General features: G+C 45.8%; 1 protein-coding gene across 6 annotated transcripts in view; it reads right to left on the reverse strand.

Moving 5' to 3' along the window:
- Positions 1–18045, reverse strand: part of LOC119169183 (pseudouridine-5'-phosphate glycosidase) — a 2087124-nt gene that overhangs the window by 2054600 nt on the left and 14479 nt on the right. For 4 of the 6 annotated variants that reach the window (XM_075886274.1, XM_075886272.1, XM_075886271.1 and 1 more), the window contains one exon: positions 14125–14217. In XM_075886274.1, coding sequence (XP_075742389.1) covers positions 14125–14215 — 91 coding nt within the window. In that variant the 5' untranslated portion in view covers positions 14216–14217. Of the gene's footprint in view, positions 1–14124; positions 14222–18045 lie in introns of those variants that run through there. The other 2 variants (XM_037420298.2, XM_075886270.1) reach the window with 1 other exon arrangement.

Here is an 18045-nt window from a genome sequence, read left to right on the forward strand (position 1 = left end):
ATGTTTGTGGTATACATTTCGTTGCAGCATCAATCAAAAATTCTGTCAGGTAGCTCACAGCAGCTTCTACGCTTAACCCCTCCATGTCAGTCCAAGTTAGGAGAGTCATTTTTCGATACTGTTCCCAATCGTGTTTGTCGGTGAGCCATTTGGGAAACTATGCAGGACATATATTTCTTATTGATGTGTTGATAACGATAGGAAAATGGTCACTGCCATATGGATTATTAATGACCTTTCATTTAAGTAGAGGCAGGAGTGATGGAGATGTTATGCTGAGGTCTATGGCTGAGTACTTGGTGTTAGCGATGTTGTAATATGTTGGCTCTTTCCAATTCAGAAGGCACGCATTGGAAGAAAAAAGAAACTGTTCAATCAGGCGACCTCGCGCAGTGCAGCGAGAGTCACCCCATAAGCTACTATGAGCATTAAAGTCCTCTAGGACGAGATACGGTTCTGGAAGTTGTGCTATCAGCGACTGAAACTCGTGTTTAGTCAGTTGATGGTGTGGCGGTATGTATATACTGCAAATTGTTAACAATTTGTTGAAGATGACAGCTCGGACAGCTACAGCTTCCAGGGATGTCTTAAGGGGTAAACGTGTACAGGCTGTTCCTCGACTAACAATTATGGCAACACCACCGGATGAGGCGACAGCATCATCTCGGTCTTTTCGAAAGATTACGTATTTCCGAAGAAAGTTAGTGCGTCTTGATTTTAGGTGTGTTTCTTGCACACACAGCACTTTTGGTGTATGTTTGTGTAGAAGTTCTTGGATATCATGAACGTTCCTCACTAGGCCTCTCACGTTCCACTGTATTATATGTGTCATTTTAAAGATGTGTGGTGCTGTGCGTACAAAAAGTGTCACTTCAGGTTACAGGGCCTATTGGGGCCCTGTGATTTGACGTTTTTCTTTCTGGGCGCGCTCCAAAGAGTTGCGCCTATTCTTCGGCGTTGAAGCGCTGGAGGAGTGGGACTTGTATTCATCACCTCCTGCGAGGTGGCGGGTGGTGCCTGATGAGCAAGCATATTCACGGAAGTTTCGGACGCAACTGCAGGTGCAGTGGTCCGGGCTCCGGCAGACTCTGAAGTCTGCTGAACCTGTTTGATAGGAGGCGGAGCAGCACAGGCTACTCTAGCCTTGGGCGCAGATGCCGCGACCGTAGTCACACTTCGTGTGACATTCTCAGACGCGGAAAAATGTTGCACGGCGCCCTGGTGCGTCACACCTGCAAAAGAAGGAGAGTGCTTCTTATGGAGGGAGAAGCGCTGGCGCGCCTCTTGAAAAGACAGATTGAATTCAACTTTGAGTTGAAGAATTTGTTTTTCCTTTTTCCAGGATGGGCACGTTCGTGAGTAGGCGGGATGGTCTCCTTCACAATTCGCACAGCGGGCTGAAGCAGTACAATTGTCCGATGCGTGTTCGTTGGAGCTACAGTTTGTGCAAGTCGCGCGCCCTCTGCAGCTTCGTGAACCGTGAACAAAGCGCTGACATTTGAAACACCTACGAGGATTTGGTATGTAGGGCCTCACACGAAGCTTTCAGCAGCCGGTTTCGGTTGAATCGGGTAAATTGCTAGTACCAAAGGTGATAATTATATGTTTCGTTGGTGTTTCTTCTTTGTCTCGTCGTATTACTATTCTTTGAACCTTCACTTCATTCTGGTCTTGCCAGCCTTCCAATAATTCGCTCTCTGATAATCCAAGAAGGTCGTCATCAGAAATGACACCGCGGACTGTGTTCAAGGACCTGTGGGGGCCTACGGAAACTGGGACATCCCCGAATGCTACCAGTTTAGGTAAATTGTCATATCGCAGCTTGTCTCGAACCTTCAAAAGGAGGTCGCCGCTCCCAAACTTGGTTACACGAAATCCTGGCCCGATTGCTTCTGTGGGTGTTTTTGAGACAAGAAAGGGTGAGATTGCTCGGACTGTTTTCTTTTCTCGCTGGCTATGCATGACATGAAACTTGGGGAAAGACTGCTTTGGTTTTGAAAGGGGAACGGGTCTTCGGTGCGCCACCATTTCGGGCGGCGATCAGGGAGAGAGGGAAAAGTTAGCCATACAGATTGTTTAAAGTTCGGCGGCGATGGTGGCCACCCACCACCGAGCCCAACAAGGGGACGCTACAAGGTTGAGTAGTAAACACTTGGAGACGCCAGCCATGCATCGCCACTTTAACCGAATATAAGTACCCAAGGTTGGGTAACTACACAAGGTTAACCCTTGCCGCCTGGAGGATGGAAGGAAACAGAGGTGAGGAGATGACAAGAAACATTGAAAGAGATAAAAAGACGAAGATCAGGGGAGAGAGAGAGAGACAGGAAAAGGCGACTACCGATTTCCCCTGGGTGGGTCAGCCCAGGGGTGCCGTCTACGTGAAGCCGGAGCCAAAGAGGTGTGTTGCCTCTGCCGGGGGGCCTTAAAGGTCCAATCACCCAGCGTCAACTCAACCCCCAGGATCCCCTTTTACCCGGACACGGCAAAGCCACGCACGGCTAGGCGTGGGAGGAAGTCAAAACCCCCCCGTTAGCTCGGGTCCGTGGTGTCGCTACACACCAAACGCCTGCTTACGCAGTGTCAACGGACGCATGAGAGTATTGATTTGGAGTGGTCCTACAGCAGGTGGACGGACATAAATTGCACACTGTCGCTTTCGCGTCTAGAGTCCTTTCGGCAGCTGAGAGTAAATAGTCAGTAGGAGATCGGGAAGCGTTGGCCTGTGTTTGGCCGTGCGAGCGGGGGCACGTGTACTTGTGGGGACGCCACTTCACGTTGCTCACTGATCATCAAGCCTTGGTGGAATTGCTTTCAACCTAAAAAACAGGAAGGCGCCCCTTGCGGGTAGCGCGATGGAAATTCTATGTGGAATAGTCGTGGCCTGCACAAAAATTGTTATCGGCCGAGCTTCAGTCATTCTTCGAAGTACGTGACGAACTTTCTGTGGTAGACAATCTTATCTTGCGTGGTGAACAGCTTGTGGTTCCCATGTCACTCATGCAGCGGGTAATCGCTGCAGCACATGAGTCGCATCCCGGAATGGTGCGAACAAAAGCGCGGCTGTGAGAAAAGTATTAGTGTCCGGGCATAGACCGCCAACTCGAGCTAACTATCCAGATGTGTAGCATATGCCAGGAAGCAGACAAGAGCGTCAAGGTGCGAGCTACACTCTTGCAACCGGTCCCCTTTCTATCTATTTATTTATTCCGGTTACCCCTAAAGGCCCTCTAGAAGAGGGTATTACATAGGGGGGGGGGGGGGGGGCAATACAACATGGTTTACAGCAAGGTACAGTGCAACCTGACAACCGCAACAAAGCGCAAACCATGAATACGGGCAGCAATTGCATGGCGTTATACAATAGTTAAAAAACGAAGGAAAACAAAACAACAAAAGTAAAAAAAATATTTAGTTAGTCACCGTAGTGCGCATGAGCTCTGAAAACTTTACCGAGTCTTTCTCGGTGGCGATATGTGCAGGCAAACTGTTCCCCTCAATAATAGTGCGCGGGATGAATGACTGAGCGAAACGAAGTGTGCGAGATAGCGGGCGTTTAACTTTGTTAGGATGATCACGGCGGGGAAAGATGGAACAGGTGGGTTCAAAGAAACTGTCATGTAATGATGGGTGATTGTGAAGTTTGTGGAAAAGGGATAGGCGTGCATATTTCCGACGAATGGCCAAATCCTCTAGCTCAGCACGGTTTTTTAAGTTAGTTACGCTGAAATAGGTACAATAATCTGAGTAAATGAAACGAGCAGCTCGGTTTTGCAAAGATTCAATATTTGATACGATGTAGGCTTGATGAGGATCCCAAATGGCACTGGCATATTCTATTTTAGGGTGAATTAAACTGGTAAAAGCAAGTTTTTTTAACTGCGATGGAGCCTGTTTAAGATTTCGTTTCAGTAACCCGAGAGACCGGTTAGCAGCTGCAAGAGTGACTTCTGTATGACGGTTCCAAGATAGATTCAATTGAAAGTGGAGACCGAGGTACTTGTAGGTAGATGTTAACTCAAGTGTCATAATAATCAACGAGTATTGACTAGGAAAACGTGTAGCAGCGTTAGTAAAGGACATGCACTTTGTTTTAGAAACATTTAACGACATAAGCCAAGTTGAACACCAATGATTAATTTTGTTAAGGTCAGATTGCAAAGCTAAGCGGTCAGAATCAGAAGAAATGTTGCGGTATATTACGCAGTCGTCCGCGAAAAGTCGAACGTGTGAAGATAAAGAATTCGGTAGATCATTAATGTAAACGAGGAAGAGTAGAGGACCAAGAACACTGCCTTGGGGTACACCAGATGTTTCCAGTAAAGAGGAAGAATAAAAATTTATAGCAAAGGTGAATTGAGACCTGGAGGAAAGAAAAGCTTTTATCTATGCAAGAACTATAGGGTGAAGGTTAAGTTGTTCTAGCTTTGGTAGTAATCTGTGGTGAGGAACGCGGTCAAAAGCTTTAGCGAAATCTAAGAAAATGGCGTCGACCTGGCAACCAGCATCCATGGATTTATGAAGGTCGTGAACAAAACCGGCAAGTTGGGTGTCGCATGAAAATCCCTTGCGAAAACCGTGCTGAAAATTGAAAATGGTATTGTGACGTTCGAGATAGTTTATTACTTGAGTGTGTATGATATGCTCCATTAGTTTGCAAATGGTACTAGTTGAGGAAATGGGCCTGTAATTTAGCGATGAGGAACGTTCACCTGATTTGAAGAGGGGGACGACTTTAGCTGATAGCCAATCTTGGGGTAGAGTTCCGGTAGACAAAGACTGTGAAAACAGAGCGCATAAAAAGGGGGTGATACTGAATGTTACAGATTTCAGGATTTTATTATTTAAGCCTATATTATCCAAGGTGGAAGAAATTTTTAGTTTCTGTAAAAGGGACAGAACTCTGGCCTCACTGATAACAATCTCCGGCATGACTGTGCTGCTGAAACTATGCAATATGGGAGCGGATGAAACGTCTTCTCTGGTAAAAACTGAGGAAAACGCCTGGTTTAAGACATCTGCGCATTCAAATGTGGGAACTGAAACACCATCGTTATTGCTTAGGACTACATTAGGATAACATTTGGGGTTAACAACGCGCCAGAATCTGCGTGGATTATTTGCAAGTATAGATGATAAATCATGGTTAAAGAAATGGCGGCGAGTAGATTTCAAGAGCGACTGATATTCTTTATCGCATTTTTTGTATTTCGTCCAAGAGTTGAAGGTATCCTTTTGGACGGCCTGTTTATATAAACGTTTTTTTTTTGTTGTTCAACCGTCGGAGCTGCTGGGTAAACCAAGGAACCGTGCTTCGGGTTTTCACGGTGATGACAGGTATGAATTTATTGATGAGGCCAGTAAGTTTATTTATTAACAGCAACCAGTTTTCTTGAATGGTGCGCTGGAGGTGACCATGTATAAATTCTTCGTAAAAGGCAGACAATGCATTATTTATGCTATCAAAGTTACCTCTGTTATAGCACCTAATCGATTTGTTAGTTGATAATCTTTCGACAAGTGGGCGAATCAAGTTTCCGGTAATAATCGCATGGTCGGAAAGACCATCAAAAATATAATGTTCGAGCAAACATCGGGTTCATTTGTTAAAATAAGGTCAAGGGTATTTGAACTTGTCGCTGAGCAGCGTGTAGGAAAATTGATGAGTTGAGTTTAAGAAAAGTCCAGGCAACTCTGCAAAAAATTGTGCGCTTCAACATCACTTGGTGGAACAGTAAGGGCACTCCAATTAATGGCAGGAAAATTGAAATCACCGAAAATAATAAGTACAGCGTTCAGAAAACGGTTGTGAATATCGCCCAGAACACGAGAAAATTCATCCGAAAACGTGCAGCCCATATCGGGGGGAAGGTAAAAAACAGCAATTATAACATGGCTACCAGCACACTTCAAGGAAACAAAGGCACATTCCAGAAAAGAACATACTGAGATGGGGGTAACAACAAGATCATTCTTGACGGCAAGGAGGACACCACCGCCCCTTCGGTGCTTTCGATCGCAACGAAAAAAGTTGAATTCAGATGCACAAACAACGATATTGTTATCACTAACAGTGTAATTAAGCCATGTTTCGGTTAATATTACTACTGATGCTGACAACGAGTCTATCAGTGAAGAAAGAGGAACAGTTTTAGAAAGAACACTACGGATATTTGTAAACAAGAATGGAAAATGTTTGACTATCGGGCGGGGTACGAGAGGCGAAGAACACTCAATTCTCGGGGGAGAGCTACGTCATTTGCACGTGTCGTTTACGGGGGTTTCCACCGCGTGTGCGTTCTCACGAGGATTTAATCGGACAGCGCATTCATTTACAGTGTCCCACACGTAGATGTCGTCATTCACGAACAGCCTAGTAAATACCAGAGCAGAGCAGCCGTGGCTCAAACTTGGGATGGATAGTGTAGGCCCATTTGAGAGGGCACACTACGATTGCAGATATGCAATCACGCTTGTAGATTATTATTCCAAATGGCCCAAAGTTTATTTCTGTAGCGAGACGACACACGCTTCTTAAGCACTGTGTTCGCGCACAAAGGCTACCCAGAAGAGGTTATTTGCGATAATGGTCCACAGTTTGCATCTCGGGAGTTGGAGGTATTTCTTCAAGATCGCGGCATCCAGGTCAAATATTCGTCCGTACACTATTCACAAGCGAATGGCCAAGTGGAGTGCTTTAACAGAGTATTAAAAAGTTTCATTCAAGTGGCGGTTCTTGAGCAGCGACACTTGCGCTAGGCGGTAACAGGGTACCTGGATGTTTGCCGATGCACACCGCATCCTACAACGACAAGGGCTCCAGTTCCTCTGCTGCATGGGCGGCTGCCACAAACTCGGTTGGATATCGTCGGGCATCCGTCGGTAACCTTCTTTGATGACCGTGTGACCTCGGGCGCTTGGTCGGATGGTCGGACGGGCGATGGCTAAGGAGGCTAAGAAAACCACGGGCGAGAGTGAGCTGGTGCAGTGCGAAGAATGAAAGCGCTGGTGCAACTTGGACGAGGCAGCATTCGCGAGTTTGGCCGACGCCCAGAAGGCGAGCTTCGTGTGCAGGCTGTGCGAGGCACTGAAACTCCAAGCCTGGTGACGAGTACGTGATTGGTCCGTCCCATGTGACGGTCACCCATGACAGGCATAGTGGGGTTGCTCTCTTGCAAGTCCTTCAAGAATTCTGCATCAGTAAAGCTGTCATATGCGTTGAACATGATGCCGCAAAATGCATTGTCGGGTGGCGGGGTGTAAACGTGAAATTCGATGGTCCGGACTCCGATCTGCAGTGACGTGATGCGAAGGTAGGCTTGTGCTCGGACGGATTCTCGCACACTAAGGGTGAAGGTGTTATTTTTGGGATGAACCCGCACTTTATCGCGGCATGCTGGTGGCTGGTCTGGTAGCGACACGGCCTTCAGCAGGGCTTCTTACAGTTGCCATGGCGGCAGCTTCGTAAGGTCGACGGGAGTTTTTGGCCGTCCCACGATGTGGATGGCGTCAGGCGGCATCCTAGGTAGTGGACCGTGTCTTCGCAGGGGCGGCGGGCGTGGTTTCAGGTCGTTACGTGGGGGCGTCGCTTGCCGGGCGCCGTTCAGGTGCGGCGTTGCCTGGCGGAGCTCGAGGCGTCTCTTCTCCTGGACGCGAAAACCGGGTGATGGCTGCCAAGAGCCGTCCAACCATTCTTCTGCCGAAATCATGGTTCCTTGAACCATGTCGAGGGCAACCTGCCCCGGCAGGAATGCGGGCAGAAACGCTAAAGCACTGGCAGAAAGCTTACGTGAAAGAAAGCGGGAGCGTTGCAAGAGACACGAGAGCAAGAAACGCACGTCCGCTCTCTTCGAAAGCTCGAGAGCAACTAGATAGAACTCCAAAATCAGCTCGGAGCGTCGTATGAGAGGGAGGAAGCTACCGCCAGCCTATCAGAGCAAATGAAGGGTGACCTTCGAAAAGAACGGGAAGGGCGGACCGAGCTCGAGCAGCGGGTATAAGAGCTAATGGCGCTTTGCCCCGGCCCCGAGCAGTGTGAGGCGCAAGGCGTGGGTAGCGGAGAAGACGCCAGGCGGGAAGCAACAGGCGAGAAGGGAGGTCAGGGGCCCGAGTGTCTGGTCACAACATGGAGGCTCCGAGAACATACAGCTCGGTGGCACGGTAGTCTTCGAGCAGGGCAGAAACAGAGGACAGACGGAAGAGAGAGAAGCAGATAAAGCAAACAGGGGCACCATTACAAACAGGTAGCCAGCAATTGGAGTGTAGAAGGGTCTTGGTGGTGGGGGACTCTAACGTGGCCAGGGTTAGGGATAGCGTATTCAAGACAGTGAATGAAGATGAGAGAGTGAGGGTGGAGGCGCAATCAGAAAAGGGCATGATAGATGCACTGGCCAAAGCTCAGGAGGTTGTAGAGGACAGCATAGAGGGCGAAAATGTCGTCATTATTCATGCTGGGCTCAATGATGTGTTGAAGGGCAAAGGTCAGAACCTTCAAAGACAGTTAAAGTATGGGATGCGTAAGCTCCGAGCATATGGTCACTGCGCATATGGTCACATGCACACTCCCGGAGGTCTGGAGGCAGTCTCATGGGATTGAAAGGAGGGTAGTGAGGCCAACTGTATGATCAAGGGTATGAGCCAGCAACTCAGATACAGCGTAATGGAAGTGAACCAAGACTTGTACGAGCATGGTGCTCGCCCCTTTGCATGGGATGACATTCACTACTGTGGTGCGACGGGCAGGAGGGTCCGTAATAGAAAGGGTCGTCAAGCCACAGCTTTTTAGTGGTACCCAGAGCCCTGAGGCCAACAGTGTAGCCAAAGATGATTCTAAGGGGGCACAAATATTCAAGCCACATGGAGTCCGTAAGAGAAACAATCGACGTAAGCACAAGGGCCGAGCCAAGTCAGACGTAGGCTATGTTAACATGCATGGTTGCAGGAATAGGTTAAAGTGGGAAGAGATAGAAGAGCAGTTGAGGCAAGAGGAGCTGATGGTATATGGGGTTGCGGAGACACATCTTCAGGAAATGGAGCAACCACCTTGCAATCCGTACTACGTATGGGAATATTGCAATAGAACAGAAGGCAGAAAAAAAGGGGTGAAATTGGTCCATTCATACAAAAAAGTATGGGTTGGCAAAGAGTCACGCAAGGATGTATGGAACAATAATGGCTAAGAGGGAAAGTAGCTCGGCAGATGACACTTCTTGGTTTGGTGTACTTGTGGACGGGAGCGAAGGCCAGAGAGGAAAACCAGGCAATGGTGGAGTGTATATCAAAGGTTATTGAGGAATTAGGAGGAGAGTGCGAGATAATAATAATAGAATATATGAATGCGCACATATATGGTATAGATGAGTATACTGACCCAACAGACAAAATGACCATGGCTATGTGTGAAAGGCATGATTTGATCATTTGCAACAGTACTAAGAAGTGTGAATGGCAAATAACATGGGAGGTAGGAAGGCTGCAGTCGACAATAGATTATGCAGTGATGTCACATAAGATGTATGATAGGCTCAGGGGAATGCACATAGATGAATGTGGGGCCAGACGTCTGGCTAGTGATCACAAACGTATCAAGCTAAGTTTTGGTAGAGCAGTGAAAGTGGGAAGGAGACAAGATGAGCAACTACAGAAAAATTTTTATTCAGAAAGGCAAATTGAAATAGCCACTAAATAAATTGAGAAAGTAATAGAATGGAATGAAAAACTTTATTTCGGTCCTGCAGGACACGCTTAGCGCGTAGCGGGCGTCTCCCACGTAGGGACCGACAGGGAGTACCTGGCGGCCGCTTCGTGGGCCTGCTGGACAGCCCATTGCTGGTCGGCGAGAAGTGAGCTCCTGAGGGACCTCTCCCACTTGCTTGAGGTAGAGTCGGGAGGAGTTGTTCTACACTCCCAGAGCATGTGTTCGAGTGTCGCTGTGTGTCCACATGATGGGCATGTGTCGCTGGGGTATGCATCGGGATAATAAATGTGAAGCGTGGGAAGGTTTGGGTACGTGTGTGTCTGTAATAGGCGTAGGGTTAATGCCTGCGGTCGGTTAAGTTTCGGATGTGGGGGTGGAAAAATGCGGCGTTCCAAGTAAAAGTGCTTTGTAATTTCATTGTACGTGATTGGTGCATCCCGATTGGTATCCAACCCAGCAAGATGGGGTTGCCCTGTGGCAGCGCGGTCGGTAAGTGCGCGCGCTGCATCATGGGCAATCTCGTTGAGGTTGGATAGGGCACCACCCGGCACCTCACTGAGGATATTAAAACAGTGTGGACATACACGAATCCAATTAGACTGTTTGAGCTAGAGCTTGCTAAGGCACGTGACAAGTCACCCCAGAAAAGAAGACACAAACCCAAAAGTTGGTGGGATCAGGAAGTTAAGAGAGCCATAGCAAAACATTAGGAAGCCTCTTGGGAACACAGACATGTTTAGCAGTGGGGTGAACCGACAGTTGATGTTGAAGTAAAATGGGACATCTTTCTAAGCTGTAGAAGAGAAGCATCCCTTCTGATCAAAGAAAGGATTAGAAGAACGGGGGCTCAGTGGCTGGCAGAAGTTTTTTGAACCACCTAAATTTTTTAAAGAATGATACAAGCCTAGAATACAGGTTTATAGCTACAGCTCAAGGGGCTATAGGCTTGGAGGGGGCGAAGCTACTAAATAGGAACAAGGGTAACAAAAAATTTTCAACAAGGAAGTGCCCTATGCACCACAATAGACAAGGGTGCATCAAGTGGCCCAATGGCTCCATTTTCATAACGAGAGTGGGAAATAGCTGAGAAGAGGGTTCCTAGTAGTACATCAACAGACTTAGATGGCATTCTAGTTATGCTGATAAAGACATTGGGTCCGAAGTCTACACAGACTTTGATAGAGGCAGTGAGCAAAACAATAATCGATAGTGAAGTACCCGATGAATGGAAACATAGCAGGATGAGCATGATTTATAAAAGAAAGGGGGACAATGGTGGCATAAGCAAGTACCGTCCTATACCAGTGAGAGCAGAGGTCTACAGGCTGGTAATGCATAATATAAAGGAAAGATTGCAGGCATGGATAGAGGATTAGGGGGTACTGGGGAACTGCAGAATGGATTTCGAAAATACAGGATTTCAGAAGACAATCTGTTCTCACTGATGCAGTGCATTAAAATAGCAGAAAAAGAACACAGGCTCCTGTGGCTAGCATTTTTGGATATCAAGGGAGCGTACGATAGCATGGTTCAAGAGGACTTGTGGGGAATGCTGGAAACACTAGGTGTGGAAGATGGAGTCGCCGATCTTTTAAAGGATATCTATAAAAGTAACCAGGTAGTTATAAAGTGGGAAAAACAGGTATCCAAGCCCACAGAGGTAAAACGGGGGCTTAGGCATAGGTGTCGTTTGTCACCCTTGTTCTTCGTGATGTACCTACCAGCATTAGAGGCCAAATTAGAGGGAAGTGGACTTGGCATCAACCTCTCTTTCGTCAAACAAGGAAAGCTCATTGTACAGGCACTACCAGCATTGATGTACGCATATTATATTGCGCTAATGGCCCACAACAGGGAAAATTTGCAACAATTCATCGACATCTCTGGTAATAAGGAAGAAAGGTTAGATTTCAGATTCAGTAAGGAAAAATAAGCAGTCATGATTTTTAATGATAATGAAGGTAGTGAGCTTAGGATACAGGATGCCACGCTAGAGATAACAGATAAATAAAAATATCTGGGCGTAGGATGAGCAATGGGACCGAATATCTGAGGGAACACAAAATATACATAACGACTAAAAGTAACAGGAATGCAGCTGTGATGAAAAATAGGGTTACTGTGGAAATACAATAGGTACGATGTTGTGAGAGGAATATGGAAAGGGGTCATGGTTCCGGGTCTGACGTTCGGCAATGCGGTCTTGTGCATGAGATGAGAAGTTCAAGCAAGATTAGATATTAAGCCACGTTGAATTGGTAGGCTTGCTTTAGGAGCTCACGGGAATACATAACATCATGGAGTACAAGGTGATATGGGATGGACATCATTTGAGGGCAGGGAAGCTAGCAGCGAAAAAAAATCAGAAGCGATTTAGAGAAGTGGCGGAGGAGTGTTGGGCTAGGAAGGTTTCAGCTACTTGTACATGAAGAAAGTCGATACAAAGTGGAAGAAGCTAACCGGAAAATTGACTGGTAAATACCTAGAAAACAGCAGGGGGCCAAACGAAAAAGAAATATCAGTTAAGAAGAAGGTGAAGGAAACGGAGACTGACATGTGGAGAATTGGCATGATTAAGAACTCCGCACTAGAGATCTATCAAACTTTTAGGCATGAAATTGCCAAGGAAAGATCTATGATAATGCTCGGGGTAGTTCTCTACTGTTTGCGTCCAGGACGGGAGTATTGCGAACCAAGACATATCGAGCCAAATGCGAAGGCGTAGGCACGATATGCAGTGCATGCGGGGAAGAGGAGGAAACTGCCGAACACTTGATAATGTTTTGTAAATGGCTTCACCCTATAGTTCAGGATGATGGCGCAAAGTTTTTCAAAGCACTCGGTTTAGAGACAGGGAGGGCAAAATAGACTTTGAGCGGGTAGAATTAACTAGAAGGAGGTTATCTGATTGCTGGCTAAAGTCAAGGCACGAGTGAAAATTAAACCATTCACTGCAAAGTACCAGTCCTATACTTCATTTGTTAAAGAGAAAAAATATCAATCTAGTTGGTGGTTCACTAAGTATTACGGCTAGGTGGTGTTAGCCGCCACCCGATCTACAGGGTACAGCTACATCAATCAATTCATCCATCGGGTGAGTGGGAAGTCTGCCTGATGCTTTGGTTCAGGGGGACCCTAAATGGTTTGACGATTTTGTATAAATGCATTGAGCTGGTAATGCGAGTGTTAGGGAGTTGAGTTGAGTTGAGTTGAATAAACTTTATTTGCCCAACGGTTGTTGCTGTGCCCGGGGCTAGGCTGCCAGGGACACATCGTTCGAGGAACATCTTTTGAGGTCCTCGACGATGGCCCTGGCCCGCTGGACGGCCCACACCTGGTCCTCGAGGGCCTCGCCGTGAAGGACGGCTTGCCATCGCTCAGCAAGGCACTCCATTTCGGTGGGTCCCTCAGGTGACGTCATCCTTTCTCGTCGTCAATCTTCATCTCTTTCGCCATATCGGCCTGTTCGTGCGCGCACCACGGGCAGCTAGGCTACGGGTGCAGCGTGGGCCATAAGCGTTGCAGATGGTAGGGGTTGGTGAACGTGCCCGTCTGCAGCCTTCTCAGGTCCACCGCCTGCGACCTGTCCAGGCGCACGTGGGGCTGCGGAAATTTCTTGTGGTCTTTCCTATATTGCGTAAGCACGTCGTGGTACGTGGCAGGAAATTCTTCTCCATAGCATTCGGCACATCTCTGTTGCCTCGCCTCTTCTGCACCAATTTCAGTTGCCGCAGCAACCGACGTGGTGGGGGTGGTAATTTCTGCATTGCCAGTGCCTGTAGCCGCCACCGTGCCTCGGCCTCACTGGCAAATGGATTTAAGCTCCCTGTGTCCACTGTGTTAAGTTATAGGACATAAGCATGTGAATCGCTGTAAGTCGCAACGACCCAGCCGAAGGAGTTTTCCACTTGTCTCGCTTTTTATGCGCAGAAATGTTCCATTGCGCATATAGCGCCCATTCATCAATCTTATTGGATGTAATGTCGCGGAACCTGCTATGGGCAGTGCGCATTGTCTGCTTGCGATACAACTCGCTCTGTGTTGACGTGAGCTGAGCGACAGTGCTTAACTCGAAATTTATTTGGGACAATGCACTGCCCTATAGCTGTGTTCTGTTCTCGTTATGTAGTAATAGTTAGCTTGTAAAGATGCGACATAGTGTTATGTTTGCGAAGCATCCGGCAAGTGTAATCACTTCATCTCGGTACTTGATTGAGCATTGCGCTACCGCTGTCCGGTCAACGTTACTATCTATGTGTCCGCGTCTGTAACTTCACCCCTGAGGACACAACCACATTTCCCTATTTTTGCTTATTTGTTATCATTATCGAATTATCCATCTTTAAAGATGGATTATCCATTATCCATTACTATCATTCTGTAAAGTAGTCTGTGCAGCCAGGCTTATTGCAAACAAAGTAGCTTACCTTTAGAGACCAATCGTCGCTGCGTAGCGTGTATATGCAACCTGGATGGCCAGCGCCAAATGAAGGTGTTCATGGACGCTTTCAGAGCCATGTCTTTCTGAAAATATTCAATCAGTCAAGCGCATATGCAATCATGGAAACAGACAAGGTGGCTGGTGTCTCTAAACTCGCCCTGGTACACTTAATGTCTTAATGTCAAGGTTATAGATCAGCGGCTGCATCGGGCAGAAAACATGTGAAGCCCGCTGACAAAAAGGTTCTGCACACGCCAAACCTTGTCTGCCATTGGTGCTAGCGAACACTTTTAGGGTGTACGCGTGCTGAAATAGCCCGAAAATAGATGGTGAAGCTGTCGTAGTAGGTTAAAGTTGAAGTTCATTCAAAATATGTACATGTTTTATAAATACATGCTTTTTGCATGGCGAATGAACAATCAGATATCCCAAAGAAAGAACTGTTAGGGATATCATCCAACAAAACGTAAAAAGACGATTAGCTTTTGGTCAGCAAACAGTGACGAAATAGCAGCAATATACGAAAAAGTTGCAAAATGTTTAGTAGGCCATAAGAGCAATAGTGACAATTTGCTTGAAACAAAAAGAAAAACAAGAAAAACAAAAAAAAAACACTCAAGTCATAAGTCATTCAACAATAACACCTTCACTAGTTCACAAGATGAGTACATTGAACATGATTTCAAATCAGCAGCCAGCATGTTCTCTAGCGTTACGCATGAAAATCTTGTCATTTGACCATAGTTGGTACGTACCTTAGGTAAAAGTAAATTACGGATAGCCGAAAACTAAACCTCGTGTTTTTGTAGTTACAAGAGTGACACCTAAAAAGCTGAAAATTCATAATTTATTTATAACGATACGAAACATGATCATTAGAGTTTTGTAGCTAAAAAGTTTATGAAAATGTAAACCGTTCTTGTTGCGAAAAAAAGAGGGGGGGGGGAGGGGCTGATGGTGAAAAAATCGTTTGAAAGTATTAAGTCTCAGAGCTTGCTTTTCTAAGCATTCATGATGACTTACATGGGACTAATATATATTTCCCTATGATGATACGCAGTACGACAGGGGACTGTGAATGAATGCGTAATATAAAGATATGATTTCAGTGGGAAAGTAACGTCATGTTTGATAATCGCATGAATGCCAAAAGACACTCTTTTTATTATGCCCTGCACATGGTCGCTGAATTTGAAATGTTTGTCTAATACCACACGATGAAATTCTGTAGATGAAGATGCATGAATAAAGTGTCCATCATTTGTCACTGCTAATGAAGCGATGTTTGGAAACAACTGTGGGGAATGTCATTCCATGCTGTTAGTCTTTGATGGATTATTACGTTATGGGCGGTAACAGTGCACAAACTCACGGGACAAACACAATGAACACAAACAAGCGCTGACTCTCAAATAAACAATAATTGAAATACACAAATTATTTTAACACATAAGATAAGCATACAGAACATGCACACAAGGGCCAGCAAGTGACCGCCTTGACGTCAGTAACAATTTTACGCTGCGGATCACTGCGCAGGCGTGAGAAAATTCAATTCAAACATGCTTCTGATTAGGATTTTTTTTTTCATGTAAAGATATCGATGTTTGACTAACGCAGGACTACCCTTTTTTATATAGAATGCTTCCACAAGTTCTCTTGTCACCTGATAACTATGTTTGTAACGCACTGTCTCTTTACTGAACAAAGGAGTGCGTCCACACGTGTGGCAGTGCGAAGGCAGATTCGCGTACGTGCATGTCCCTTCTCGTCGTCCCTTGAGTTTGTGCGCTGTTACCGCCCATAGTGTATCACCAAATAGCCCAACTAGCAGGATTGATACGTAGCAGATTTGGTGCACACCACGAATGAAGGTTATTTAGGCCGACGCTTAGTGATTGTTGTAGCATGAGTGAATCCTTTTGTGCGTTAGTGTCGTCAGCATAGAGAAGAGCGTGAAGTCACTTTTAAGTAACAAAACAGAATTGATCTCTGAAGAACGCCATTATAAGTGGTTTTCGGAAATAAAAAACAATTTATCTTAACAATCTGCGTCCGATTTGTAAGATAGCTTTCAATGAGCTAGGAGGGGTCCAGATTTGCCGTAACAGTCAAGCTTATGAAATAGGATGGTGTGGTCAATTGTATCAAAGGCCTTAGTTAAATCAATGAACATAGCTTGAAAAAGAAGGCCTGCATCTATCATCAGTTTAACCCTGTCAGTGAAAGTTACAAGTGCAACTTCAGTTGAAAAACCAGCACGGAAGCCAAATTGATGATCAGATATGTTTAATTTGAATAAGTATTTTTATTAAACGGTTTAGATCAGTTTTTGAATGACTTTACTAAAGAAATGTAAATTGCGACTCGGGCGATAGCTGTTACAGCATTGCCGATCACCTTTCCTAAAAATGGGGATAATTTTACTTGCTTTAAGGCCTTGAAGAGCTTTTCTCAGCTGCCTTGAGGCAGCTGAGAAAAAAAAGTTGAATGCAGTTTCGGCATTACTTTCGTCATATAATTCGTTCCGACTGGTCTTCCGAATAATTTCTACATTTGTTTTAATAAAAAGCAGTGGAAACGTTATTTTTACTACGGTGAATATCTTAAGAACCGAAACACCAAAATATTGCATAATCATTCATGATAGCATAATCCAACACTCTCCCTCTACTATCGTCAGTAGACAGACTGACCAAAATGTGATCGATCAGTGCATTGGAATCGTACCTAGTTGGAATACGTATTACTGACGAAAAGCCGCACTTAAGAAAACAACGTACGTAATCACAGCAGGATGGCCTCTGTTGATCAGCAATATTATTGTTTATGTCACCACATGAAATTACGTCAGTAGAGAAGCTGGGAACGTGTTATACTTACGTTCAGATCTGAACTGTGGAAACATAGATTGCTCGTTCGCTTCAAAGGCAACAATACACGGTCACCTAACAAATTGCGTTTTACAGCGAAAAATACAGGTACATTGTAGGCTTGCCGTTAGGCTACTTCGCGCAAAATTCAGGACCTTTAGGAGCATGTCGCTTTGGTAACTTAGATGCCGGCAATAGCACTAAAGTGTGTTACCAAGATTAAAGTAGCGTACGCAACACAGTCACACACAATTAGACTTGCACAAACTTTAGAGGTGTAAATTGAAGCGACACGTTTTCACCTCACGCTGCATGCGCCAGAGACCATACTTAATGAAACTAACGGAGTTCCCATCACCGAGCGAAGCGGTTGGCGCTCTTATATTTCTATCATACCTTGTCTCATTCACTCTTGTTTAATACAACCTAATTTAAAAGGAAAACCACCAATATTCGGGAGGTCACTTGCGAACTTCGACAAGGGGGTTCTACTCGGTTTTTAGACCTCAGGTTATTTTTCTCAGAAAACCACACGTGCTGGTGGTATGAGCTACGAAAGAATAAGCCTCTTCTTTTGTTCGCTTCCACACATTCAAAACCAATTAGAAAGGGCATCGCAAACTTGTGTTTTAAAAATGTCATGACCAAATTGTGCCACCACAAAATGGCGTCCAGTTTCGAGACCCAAAGCAGCGTCTAACCGAAGCAGGCTACCCAATGCTGTTACAGGTTTCTGTAGCCGAACGCATTCTCCAAAAGTCTTGAAAAGAAAACAGGCGTGAAGTTTCGGAGCACTCGGGCTGCAGAATAGGTGTAATCCCTTGCATACGCACAATTTCTCACAACTTAACTTAAAGAAAGTGGCCCGAAGGGCTAATGTGCCTGTTGTTTTTGCAGGGCACAAGCAACTAGGGGAGCTTTGCAAGCTCACCTGTCCAAGATATATTGCTCTCCCAGCTTGAGATAGAAAACACCACGTTAGATTCGTTGTTTGTGTATCCTGTGTCATCTACAAGTTTCCATTATCCTGCGGG

Source organism: Rhipicephalus microplus, chromosome 2, assembly GCF_043290135.1.
Source record: "Rhipicephalus microplus isolate Deutch F79 chromosome 2, USDA_Rmic, whole genome shotgun sequence".
Classification (NCBI taxonomy): Eukaryota; Metazoa; Arthropoda; class Arachnida; order Ixodida; family Ixodidae; genus Rhipicephalus; species Rhipicephalus microplus.